This window comes from Ambystoma mexicanum, chromosome 9, assembly GCF_040938575.1.
Source record: "Ambystoma mexicanum isolate Mex_15411 chromosome 9, UKY_AmexF1_1, whole genome shotgun sequence".
NCBI lineage: Eukaryota > Metazoa > Chordata > Amphibia > Caudata > Ambystomatidae > Ambystoma > Ambystoma mexicanum.
In genome coordinates, this window is record NC_090931.1 from 331,039,065 (window position 1) to 331,052,478 (window position 13,414).

General features: G+C 43.3%; 1 protein-coding gene across 1 annotated transcript in view; it reads left to right on the forward strand.

Annotated features, from left to right (window-relative positions):
- GTF2I (general transcription factor IIi) overlaps window positions 1–13,414 on the forward strand; it is a 2,618,156-nt gene that overhangs the window by 511,133 nt on the left and 2,093,609 nt on the right. The window contains exon 9 of the mRNA XM_069614749.1: window positions 10,830–10,901. Within this exon, the coding sequence (XP_069470850.1) occupies window positions 10,830–10,901 (72 nt within the window). The remainder of the gene's footprint in view (window positions 1–10,829; window positions 10,902–13,414) is intronic.

Below are 13,414 nucleotides of genomic sequence, written 5' to 3' on the forward strand. Positions count from 1 at the left end.
CCTAGAGCTGATCCTATTGCTTTGTTCTGGAGTAGCTACATTTTTTTTTCTTCTCAAGGTGCTTAGGAGTATGTTGCAGTAATCTAATTTAGTTAAAATTAGGGCTCTTGCTAATGTGATGCAATTTTGTTGCGTGAGGAAGGGACGATTTACCGTGATAAGTTTAGTGGTATAGGCTGTGGTTGAGGCAAGGGCGCTGATGTGTTTGCACATGGTGAGACTCAAGTCTAAGGTGACTCCTAGGGTTTTTACCCGATTTGAGATTGCAACAGGGGTTTTGTCGATGACTATGGAAGTGTACAGTGGGTGGAGCTTGGCTAATCAGGCAGGAGAACCTACTATGAGGATCTGTTTTTTTCTCCATTTAGGCATAACTATTAGCTGCCATCCAGTTTTGGATGATGGCGTATATTTTATTCACGCAGATGGTGTCCTGTTCCAAGTTGCCTGAGATAGGGATAAGTATTTGTGTGTCATCGGCAAAGTTTGTGTAGATTACTCCCATTGCGTCTAGCGCTGCAAAGAGTAATTTGGTATAGGCATTTTATAGCGTGGGTGAGATCCTAAGGGGACTCACAGAGGTACTGAGCTGGGATCAGCTGCTGTATCTCCTATGGCTACTCTTGAGGTGCGGTCTGAGAGAAGATTTGATCCTAGTGGTCGCTTCCTTGGAGAAGTGAAAGTTGTTTGCTAGGGTTTGGCACAGTTTACTGTGATCTACTAAATCAAATGCTGCGGACAGATCAAGTAGGAGCAGAATACACAGGTTTCCCGATTCCCTGACCCCGTCCATTTGTTTTTTTTTGATCCAGCAGCACAGTTTCAGTACTGTGTCCAGGGCGGAAGCCTGATTGTCAACTAGTAGTTTGTTGTTTTCAAGTTGGGCTTGGACTTGGGTGTAAGCAATTTTATCTATCATTTTCTGAAGGAAGGGGACCGTGGTAATGGGTCTATAAGTAGTGGGGATGGTAGCGTCTAGTGAGGGTTTTTTGAGGAGGGGGGTGACCCATGCTTCCTTGATATTGGAAGGGGTGGTATTTGTATTGAAGGAGGCATGATGGGTGCTAGAGATGACACACCGTCCTTGACTATTTTTTCCAGGGAAGTTGTCTCCTTTTACAATTCGAGGGTTTGAGTGTGACTATCGTTTTTTTGTACTTGTTCTGTAGTCACTGGTGTAAAGTGGAAGTCTGGTATATTGGTTATGGGGTCCATGGGTGGTAATGTGGCTGTCTCGGCGAGGGGACCTAATTTTTTTTTGATTTTTCAAAAACTCTTGGCTGCAGCAGTTTAGTCAAACATGGCGACATATGCTTTATGGTTGTCAATATGTTCCAAAAAGCTTCATTAAATGCAGATGGTCGCGTCTCACCGGGTTTGGGTTTTGCCAAGAAAAAACCCCCTTAAGCATAGGGTAAAGTTGAATAACCCGGAAGGAGACTGCGCCCAATGTTCAAAAAAAGTGATTTATTATTTTACAAAGTGCCCTTTTGTGATGACACGTGTTTCGGTCACCCTTGAGACTTTTTTCAAATCAGGGCTATTATTCTATAATAGCACCATATAATGATAACAAAAATTAGATGTAGAAAAAAAGGCATACACATAGGTAAACATGTGCAAGTATGCAAATTGAACCAAGTGCAAAAGTTAAATATGGTACAATAATTGCAAATGAAAGTAAATAAAATGAAAATCCAGACAATAAATGGGGAAAGGGGATGGAGAGAAAGGTGGTTTGCAAAAATAAATGAAAGCCACTTGTTAGGTATTGTACTTAATAGTGTACATGAGGCAACATCATTCATTGTATAACTTGTAGTAAGTGTTTAACATTTTATCTTGAATTCCTCTAGTGCCCCTATTAAATTTGGCAAGAATGTTCCACAGTAATCGGGTTAGATCCCTACAAATGGGAAGGGTTGAAAATGTCACCTTTATAAACAGTTTAAGTTGTGATAGATATGAGATTCAATTGAGATGCGGGTATGTCTCATTTGCCTTTCAATGCAAAACGTTTCAATTTATCAGTAAAGTTTGTGCTAGTGTTTAATCAAAATTCTTTAGTTAGTAAACAGTCCTGCTCAGTTAAATCAGAAATACTCCTAAAGACGTTGTTGTATGTCAGGCTCCTTCATAATCTAAAAAAGCCTGTTAGCAGATGTACGTATAACACGGTACAGATTAAGTGAGTAGAAAAGCGCGCACGCACTCGTGCAAACTTTTTGACACATTTATTTGTAAGCGAGCCATGAATTGCTAGACTGTCTCTTACCTTCTGAAGACGTTTTGCGTCTAATCGCGTGCTGCAAAAGTCTCGAGGGGGCGCCATTAGGCGTCTGTGTATTTGGTTCTAACCGTTGCTATAGTGATGGTCCTCCGGGGTAGTTCCTTGTCCCTGTTTGTTATAAGATGACCTGGCGGCCATGTTGTAATGAATTAGATTAACATGAAGATACGATTAAAGGATGCAATTAACGTGTTGCAATACTCATTGTCTTTGTTCAAAATGCAATCATTCACTAATAAATAAGCATTAGGAAAGATAGATGGACCCAATAGGTCTTAGATATGAAAATAGATTAGTGAAATCGGGGTCTATATTGGATATTACATACTGGAGGTGTGTGCTCAATGCTTGCATTCTATGATTAAATGCAGTGATATTAGCGATAAATCTAAGACGCTGAGTTGTTACTAGGAAAACCATTATGCTGCAGGCGCCAACGTTGCCGACGCCAAATGACACCATGTTTCTCTTCCCACATGTTGAGGAGCCTTGATCTATAACCTGGTGACATAGCGAGATAAATTATGTAGAGGGCAAATCTCAATCCCTTATCCAGATTAATGCATTTTAAATTAACAAGGTAATATACAGATAAGATAGATATCCAAGTGTATACGGAACCATTAAATCTAATTTGCTAGGTTACTGTGAAAAGCATTATGCTGCCGGCGCTAACATTGCCAACGCCAGATGAAACAGATAGTTTATACATAAGCAATGGAAATCATATTTCAGGTACCACCCTATAATTACATTAATGCTTGTTAAGTTCCTAAAGAAAAGACACCATTTCATTGTCTGTGTTCAGGCCAAATACTGTAGAATTGAGTTTACAAATTATTTTTGCCTCGGTTTGTCTTAGTTTCTTTTCCTTGTCACCTCCTCGTCTTCCTAGTGTCACTCTTTGGAGGCCAATTAACTTAATATCTGCCTTATTACTTGGTGTTTCTCTTGCCAATGACATGCAAGTGGTAGTCTTGGGTCTTGACTCCCAATTTTTGCTAAGTGTTCTCTTACTCGGGTCCTGAGTTCTCTGATCGTGCTGCCAATGTAGACCAAGTTACACACACAGATGATTCCATAGACCACAGATTTTGTCCTGCAGTTAATGGGTTGTCTGATTTTCAGGGTCTTATTATTGCTGCTATAAAATAAGTCTGTTTTCTTTTATTGTGCAATGTGCTGATTTTGGAAGCTAGGGCGTCTTGAATAGTGGAACACCATGCTTTGTTTACTATGACTGTGCTGGGCAGGTGAATAGGTGTTTCCAGTTCTTTAATAATGGCGAATAGCTCCTTGCTGTTAGAGGAAGCATTTGTGATAAGTGTATTAAGTGAATTAGCGTTCTGTGTGTAGACTTCAGTTTTGTATGTTTTAGCGACTATTTAGAGTTCTTTTTTTAGTTCTGTTGTGGGATTTTTTCTAGTCAGATGTTCTAGGGCTCTTTTGTTTTTCTCCTGAGTTCAATGAGGTCATCATAGTCGACCGACAACGATGTGCAGCACCGTCTGCTGGAAAAATATTCCGAAGCAGCTGGATAGGGAAAAATAAAAAAATTAGGAATATGTGGGAGGAACATACATCCAGTTGAAAGAACGTTACCATGGGCAAGTAACTTGTTCTTCTCTTCCAGTTCATACCACTTTGCTTGTGGTCCTGTTCACAGGGACTCCGGCGTCCCGGATGTTAGGCAGAATCCTGTGCAGTTCCCTTGGGGAACACTGCAAAAAGATTAAGACTACAGGAGTAAGCAGTAAACCCAATTGGTAGCAGTCTGTACCACCCAGATTTACCCGGTAGCTGCGGCTGAGCAGTCAAACTTTTCTCAAGAAGAGTTAGGCAGTATACAGAAGATACACAATAGGGCTAAAAACACAGTAGAACAAGCAAACCCTGACCAGAGTTTTGTATCTAAAGTATATAATTAACACACAGTTTAGAAAATACACTAGCACTATTAATCAAAGTAAGTTCCAAACACAATCAGAAAAGTATACACACCTCCCTTAAGAATTATTTAGACAAGTCTAAACACCACTTTTTGTCAAAACAGAGGTGAGCGCGTAACTTAGATGGCACTCCAATAATTAAATAAAAGGGAGAGAAAAAGGGAGGTCATAAAAATAAAACGGTTCCCAACACTTTTAAGAGACCAAAACAAGTTAGTGCAGGCAGTCTACTGTAGAGCCAAAGTTCATAGGCCAGGCCCACTTTAAATGGAGCAAGGTGAAATGTGCCCAAGATCACACAGTTGATAAATGCATTCAAGTCTTTTTAGAAATGTTCAAAAAAGGTTGGGGTGGTTCAAAAGATAAAGTTAGGTCTGGGGGCCAACCCAGTTGGAAAGCCAAGGATTTAAGGGTCACCTTGAGCAAACCGAAGAAAGGGAGGCCAGGTGGAACACAGTACCTTTAAAGTTGAGGAAGCTCCAGCGGTGGCAGTTGTTCCTGGCAGCGGGTGCCGTTCGTGGTTTCCACCAGGGGAAGAGAGGATCTCGTCGAGGAGGAAACTTGGAGTCGTTGCACTGCCCAGGGAAGCAACCAGCCGCAGAGTTGGACGGTTAAAAGGTGGGTTCCTGGTATTCGCGGTCAGTGATGAAGCTTGGCTATCCGGCCGCTGGGGTGCTTGGCACTTGCGATTCGACCAAGAGATGTCCTGGAAGGCGAAATGACGAACTGGTTGATCCCACCAGCTCAGAGGAAGAAGACTCTTTCAGTAGAAGATCTTCTCTCATCGTCGGGAAAGTGGTGAGGTTGTTGCAGCAGGGCTCCACCGGTGTCATCGTTGCAGATGGCTCAGCTTCTCCCCTCTTTGGATTTCTTAGGTCCTGTGGCGACATCTGAAGTTCCAGTCCCAAAAGCCATGCTTTTATGCAGAAAAACCCCCATTCAACAGCCTAGCTGTCACTCAAACATGCTAAGTGGTGAGCCGGGTGGCTCACCACTGGCCCAATCAGAACAGAGTGTGACTTGGGTTGCTAAGGCAACGCAGTCTAGGGTGCCAATTCCCCCACCCACACATCCTTTGGAACCCAGACAGAGTGGCACCAGTTGGAGGGCTTCTGTGGAGAAGCCAGCCAAAAAGTGGAATAAAGGGCCCGACCTTGGTTGGAGTTACAGAGATTGACACGAACGCCATTTTAGGAAAGAGTTCTGGCAAAAAGACCCAACCGGTGATTTAATATTAAATAAACCAACCGCCGGTATCTTTAACATTGCACCAAAAAGTGGTGCGTTTAAAATCAATGGGAAAATCCCATAGGAAATAATCTGGGGGAATATTTTGCGTGGTAACCACTGTCACCAGCCAGAAACTAGACAAGGGGGGAAAGGAAAGTGCCCCCCTTGGAAACAGACCAAGGGGCAATCGAATTAACCCCTTCCAGTACTTCCACAATATGATGGTTTGTACTGGTAGTTTCGTCAGGGTGTTCTTCGCAGGAGTCCTTATCCCCAAAGGGAGAGTCCCTCCCGGTCAGGTCCCACTTGCCTCGACCCCTAGCGAGGGTCTTGTGGAGCGGGCTCACCTCCCCAGCCTCACAGTGGGAGTCTTCCCCTAGGAGAGAAGGGACAAATACCTGCGATTCGTCACAGCCTGCTTTAAAAAGTCTTTACCCCTCTGGCTTCGACAACTTCGTAATAGCACTGCAGCCATTCTGGGAAAGTTGGTTGTGCAACCAAGCAACCTTGCCAGTCTTGTTCTCCTTGTGTAACTCACAAGCAAACTCAAATGCAGTCAACCATTCAATGTAACTTTTATCTAAAAACATTCAACAGAACCTTAGGAAATCCTGGACTCGGAACCTTTCCAATACCCTGCGGAGGACCCTGAAGGCCCATGTAGTCTGGCTAACCCCAGCTGGAATGATCTGCCCTTCTCTTTCTCAATCTTATCTTAGCTGCTATGTTGTATTTGAGTTCTGTTTCCTTGAGCCCCAGCTCCTCCTTTCTTAATTGAAAAATAACTTCCATTTTAGATATGGTAATAGAGGATTGAGACAACCTCTCCATTTTCACTTGTGCCATTTGTGGCATCAAGAACCCTACCATTACCACTGCTGTGCCCTGCCTTGGCATCCTCTCCACCACTAGCAACAGTCAAAGCATGTTCCCTTGCTACTTGTTGATCTATTCGTTTCTACACTAGACCAGCTTTTATACCAGAAGTATGTAAACCCTTTTTATGCACACAATATCTTTAGATATTCAAGTTTGTGCATTGCAAGAATAGTACTAGTGTAGGTCTCCATACTGTTATACTTCACTTTTACAGGCCTAAAGCCTTTAAAGCTGAGTTCTGTTTAATAAGAACTGTCAGATCACTCTAGTGAATCTACACTGAGTGCCAAAGACCTTATCCCAGTGCTGCAAGCCAATTGTTTAAGATGGATTTACAAAATCCACCCTTGGTGGAAGATTTTGGGTGGCTACCATATTATGGTGAACAGGGAAGACGCTAGCCAAACCCATTTATAAATAAGGTAGCAGAGCGGCAATGCTTAGTATCAGGAAGGGTGTGAGAGTGGTCTAGGGCTACAATGAGTTCAACCAGCGCAACACCAATAATTCCAGTGACACAGAAATACTCATATGGTTTAGAAACAGAAGGAACTCTTCAGGATAATCATAAAATGGCTTCCCTAGCTCTTATAAAGTCCAAACCTAAGATGGCTTGGTGGCCTTGTGCCCAAATGTGACCATTTCCAAAGTAGATACTTTGAAGCCAGACTTATAAAGAGATTTGCAGTCGCAGTGGTTATTTAATAAGAGTCCAACATATAAAGTTCAGTCAAGTAGAACACTCAATTCCAGCCCTTCGTGGTAGTCCTAGGAAGGGATCTTTGCACGGCCTCCATTAACAGTTAGGGACAGGACATTTTCCCATGTAACCCTATGGTGGAAAGGGAGGGCAAGAAACGGGTAGGTTAACTTACCCCCCGGGCCCCTGCAACTACAATCCCAGAGACCACTGATGTTCTGTTATCATTTGGGGACACAGTTGTCTGTGCTTGGTCCTCTCGAGGAAGGGCCCAATGGTTGCTGGGTCAGAGGTCTTTTTCCACGTCAGTATTTAGTTCAATTGTGGTTCACAGGAATCTGTTCCAGACCGCTTCCAATCGGATACCCAAACAAGTAAAGATTGTTAGGGAGAATTCTCAGAAATGTGTTCATTCCCTTCTACCTTAGAGACCCCCAGCACTTTAACTGGACTTTAGGACTTTTAATTTTTATCCTGAAGAGAGTGAGACCTCATGTATTTTTCTGTGATTTTAACTATTTCTTTTGGTTTTGGAGTCTGACAAACTCCACTCCATAGGCATCATCTTTTTACATTGTGACTACACAGCACCTCCAGTGTAGTGGCACAGGGAAGTCTTTTAGATTTCCCAAAGGTGTAAATACCATCTCTTGGTGGAACCACTGTTTCTAAGAGCACGGAAGGGAAATTGACTTTGCTTACATTTTGTAACTTTCTAGACCCTGTAGGGTGCTGGGGGGGTTACTTAGTATACCCTTTGTCTAGTTTCTCATGTTACTTTTTTATGTTACCCTTTCTACAATTAATGGCTGGCGGCAGTGGCTGTTTCCTACCATTGTGTGTTTTTACCAAGGGCTGCGTTCGCAGCTGCAGTATTGCACCCATGGGTGCCCATTTTGGAAATGGCCCGGTCTTCTTTTTTCGTTATTTCTTGTTGGAAAGGTCCTTTGTAAATCACAAGCCTCCCAGCTTGTGGCCCAACAGTGAAATGTTTTTTGTTTTTGTTTTTAAACAAAAACTCTCTAACATTGTGCAAGACTTTTTACTTGCCTTCAAGAAGAACTTCAGCTCCCCTAGACTTGCTCAATTGACATTGGCTGTCCTGGCCCCCTGATGCTCGTCTAACCTCTGACTTTGTGTTTTGATCTGTCGCTCCAAAACATCACTCATTCTTTACTTGTGGGGCTAGGAAAGGGCTAATCTGCATTGCATTGGGGGGTTCAAAAGTACTTATCAGTTTGAGAAACTTGTTAACCAATGTTTTCTCCCTCCAACCTTTTCGTTTTAACACCAAACTCGGTATTGCTTTAAATGTACCAGTGATATATCAATGTCCACAGTGTCATAGTTTTCTAAGTCACCTCGGGGTGTAGGAAGTCTATGTGCCATCCCCAGTTGGCATCTACACATTTACTGAAAGTGAGTATTTATTTTTTAAGTATATTTTAAGTGTTACATATCTGCTTCCTTCTGAAGAAGGCGTATTCAAACTGACTGTTAAATAAGTAAATCATTGTTTAATCAAGAATCCTTGAGTATAAGTTTTATTTGGATACTTGTCATTGTGAAACTCTGTTACAACCCTACAGCTCACATTGACCCCTCTTGTGATAGGCCTGGCTACTCTACCAACTTGTGAATTACATGCTTATACCAATGGTTGGGTTAACTATTGCCAAGAGGACAAGGCTGGTGCAGTCTCCCACAGGGTACTGCATACAATCTTGCCTAACAAAGATGAAGGCTTCTGTGGGACAGACCACCTCAGGACACCTCACATGATTGAAGGAGTATTCCAACGGCAGTCCCCACGGCCAGGCAGCAACAAGTGATCTTCAGGGGATGAACACAGGAGCAGGCCCAGCACAGCTTCTGTTAATGCAAGAAGGCTGGAAATGCAAGAGCAGGTGTCTTGTTCCATAAACCAAAGATCCTCCAAGTTCAAGGGATGTACTTGGAACAGTGACTGCTGCAGCGAGGTAGCCCAAGAGAGCTTGTCAGCCAACCTGTTGGTCCACGGGCACTTCAGAAGGTTCTGATCCTCGATCAGAGGTTGAGAGTGATGGCGCCCATCAATCAGGGCACGAAACACTGACAAGGGTCTACTTGAGAACAGGGAGAGGAGCAGGGCTTCACCGGGGCAGCAGTAGAGTCGATACTGGTCAGCTGCAGAGGTATTCACCGGACTGTTCTTCTTCGCGGAAGACTTGGATCCAAAAATGATCTGTGGAATAGCTGCAGGAGCCCACCTTTTATCCAGGATTTGGGCTGGTGCGTGTCCAAGCCCACCAATGGTAAACATCTGCACCCTTCAAACAGACAGTGGCTATCCAATCATTGATGGCCACTGGCCACAACATCTGCCAAGCAACAGAAATGCATGCACCCAGGGATATGGATTGGGACTAGACAATCCTATCCCCTACCTCTGGCCACACCCTGTAATAGCCCCTCAGCTTGCGAAAGTCACAGCTTTCCCCGGGAAGGGATTTCGATAGAAGATATTTCCTGACCTCATAAGGCAGGAAGAAGGCCAATGAACAATATGGCCAAAAGGGAAAACCTTGTGGCACGGCCATCTTCGGGTGCTTGCCACCTTTAGTAGCCAGTCTCAGTTGATGCAAAAGTGCACTAATAAACTGTATCAAAAATGGTACAACACTGGTGCCACAAGCTTGTCTTAGGCACATTGTGAAAGTAACAAAATAAGCAATTATATAAAATGTTGCAAGGATAAAAAGTATCCTAAATGAACTTAACTGTAAGGTGATGTTTGCAATTTTAACAATACAGAAATTTAGAGATGTAATCTCTCAGTACTGACAGTCTTTGGGACAAGTCTGTTTCCCCATGTGAATGAGCAAATAGGCAAGGAGAAGTAAAGCAGAGAAGCTTTACTTGCCTCCAAAAAGTCAGGACAGGATTCAAAACAAGCAAAATGAAAGGGTGTCGCATAGAAGCAAAAAGATAATCTTTCTGAAAATAAGACTGTCCACCCTACTCCCCCTCTCCTTTTTCTGTCCTCCCTCGCCCCCCTCTGCTTGCTCACTCTGCCTCGTTCTGCCCTTCTCCTTGGGACATGTAGTTGCTTGTGCATACAATTCGGTGCGGTTTATATGTACTACAGATTTCCATGGACTAGAGAAAGCTTGGCCTGTGGTATGCAATTCTTAGACTTTCATGGAAAAATGTGTCACTTTCTTGGAGGTTGTAGGGGGTATGCCATATTGTGTCCAGTTCCATTATAACGGAGTGGATGCTAGTCCTTGGCCCTCTTCCCAGGCCACCTCTGTCCTATCCTCTAGTCTCAATCATGGAACTTGGTTGTTTTGCTTGTGCTCCTTTGCTACCCTTGGTTACTGGGAAATACTTCAATCACTCCATTTGAAACAAATTTACTGATTACCACGATTTGAAAGTATTAAAAAAGGGATGCCCTTAAATCTAGTAACCCCTAGAATTTTCTGTCCCTATGGAATATCCTTGCACTCTTCAGTCCCCTTACCAGACAACAATGATTTAAGGTATACTGAGGATGTCATTGCCAGGAACCCAATGTTGCAGTTTTCTCTGTAATGTATTTGTGGTTGGTATGATTTTTCCTAGTGGGACCAACCGCATTTATTTTGTGTTCAGTTTAATCATTCTATTATGTTAAATTAATATTTTTGGAATGCATGGAATTATAGTCCTTGTAGTCCTTGTATCCTGAGGCGACATGCATAAAAAGAGACATTGGCAATCTGTTTTATACTTTTGTTCACAAATCTTTCTTTTTCAGTTCTACAAGCAACTGCTGTTACAGTGAAGGAGGAAAGTGATGACCCTGACTACTATTCCTACAGCATTCAAGGTAGGTAATTAACACAGTTGCCATTTTTGGTATCCTAACTATGCATAATTAAAATAAATTAACACAAAATAAATTAATTTGAAGCCTGTCTGCAAACTGAACCTCTTGTTTTAGGTTGCACAGTGTACTCGATAATGAGCAATTCACTTGTGTACAAATGTTGACCTGTGAATAATTCATATAGCTTCTGAAATGCATTGTTTTACTTGTAAACTAGTTCATGAAAATACTTAATTTGTGGGCGAAAAACCTTTTGCTAGTTATGGAGTAGGCTAAAGGGGGTGTGGTTTATTTTTATTTTGTTTGCGGTAGTTCTGGCTCTCCCTGATCTGGGTGTTCAGATTTGTTCACTATACGTTAAGGAAAATCAAGTAAGAGACATTGTTTTAATCTATGTGGAAGCTTCTGCCAGCGCATATTGCGTTTACCCTTTAACACTATAATAAATCATAATTCAGTTTTAAACTGAAATCCGTGGATGGATGAAGTGGAACCTATCACTGTAGCTGCTGGCAAATGTTCAAAACCCCTACCAGCTCTGTAATATGACGTTCGTTGGGTTGCTTGAAGCCCATTGCAGCACTCTATTTTTTCTCTATGCTGCATCTGTCTCCCCTCTGGTCCCATCCCCTACACTCTGCCCAACCACCTTGCCTACCAAGGTCCTACAAATCCTGATTATTCTTTCCTCCACTGTTCCTCATGGCTCAGCTTACCCCCATCGCCTCGGTCTGCTCTCATGGTTCCCGTTCTGTCCATCCTTTACTCCCCTCCATAACACCACTCTGGCTGCTTCCCTATCCATCCCCCTAACTGCAACCTACCCTACCCATCTCTTTTCATTTCCTTTCAAAACTACCTCATCAACCACTGCTGACCTCATCCTGGGTCTCTGAATTGCCCACTCATTCTGCCTAAAAACCTCCTTTCACTAATCACTGTGATGCCCATCACCCCAAATTCTCTACCATGGCTTTGAATAAAACCTGGGTTCCCCTCTGTAACACAGCATTATGGCTGCTCTTCACACTTTGCTTGCATCTCTCACTATACTAGTCACCTGAAAAGAAAGTTGGCCTCCTGATCAGCAGGGATTCACCATGAGCCCCCTTTTTCATTCTAACTGACGTCCACCCTCTTTTGGGCACATTTGGGCACAAGTCCATCTCCTTGCTTCCACTCCCCGTTCTAGCCCCACCTACTATTCACCCAGCACCTAACAACCTCTTCTCAGATCCCGAACACATACTGAAAGCATTGCGAAATGTCTTAGCCGTCCTAATAGATAACCTTAACTTCTCTGATATGACGAAGAACCCTTAGCTCGAACTTACCTATGCCAACTCACTAGTCAACCTACACAACATTCCAAACCACACCGAAGGCAACACTCTCGATCTGATAATCTGATCTGCCACCCTGGTGTTCTCTGCTTTCAGTTGATCCCACTCCCTTTGACCACTCGCTCATCCACATCACCAACTCTGTTCAGCCTCCACTCATGCTCCCTCAGCTCTGACCATATGTAAATTTAAAATTCAATTCCGTTTGCATGGCCAAGACAAAACCTTGCACCAACCTCTTGCCCATTTACATCCGCCATTGAATTCACCTTCATCAAATGTTACTGTGCACTGTCCACCCTCTTAAACGATCACTATATTGCCACCGCCTTCACCCTTCTCCACGATGGATCTCTGCAGCCAACCAACTGCAGTGGCCAACCTCACTGTCTAAGCTGCTGTTGGAAATATTCAATCCTCCACTCTCCTTATATTCAAAGATTCTCTTGACACAGCCACATCTGCATTGCACTGATCTTATTTCCTTTCCCCGCTGGCAAACTGACCCTTCTTGCCATACTTCTCCCCCTTGAGAACTATTACTTATCCTACTCTTTGCCAACTACATTTCCCACTTCTCTAATGTTTAACTGCTGCCCATTTCTCACCTTGCCTACATCCTTTTTCTTTACCTCCTTTGACACTGGATAATCCCTGCCTTCTTCAAAGTCATTTCCTCTTTGGCTTCAGTGAAACCACACTTGCGTGCGTGTCCCCTTATCTTTATGGAAGCTCTTTCTGCCGCTTGTGGAACTCAAGCACTTCTCTGATACTCACACTCACATGTGTTCCCCAAGTGCTATGCTCACTATTCCTCCTTAACGATCACCTCTTTGCTGACCTTTATTCTTGCAGTCTCTGATTACATAACCAACTGCCATCTGGGTGGCTCTTCGCTGCTTCATGCTCAATTCCTCGTAGATTGAAGTCTCAACCTCCTAAACATCGGAAAAATCTGCCCACACCTGAAACACCATTCAAAACCCTGCTCTCTAATTTAGTGCTTGTCAAACTGGGCTAATGTGCAAGACTACTTCTTGGCCATCCCCTGTGCTCCTTTGCTTCCCTCAAAGGTCTCAATTTGCGACACACACTACTCTTATGTCCCGTCCACTTTCCTCCATACTGCATGGGCGTCCCTCGCGAGGGACGGGAGACGGAACCTTTCTC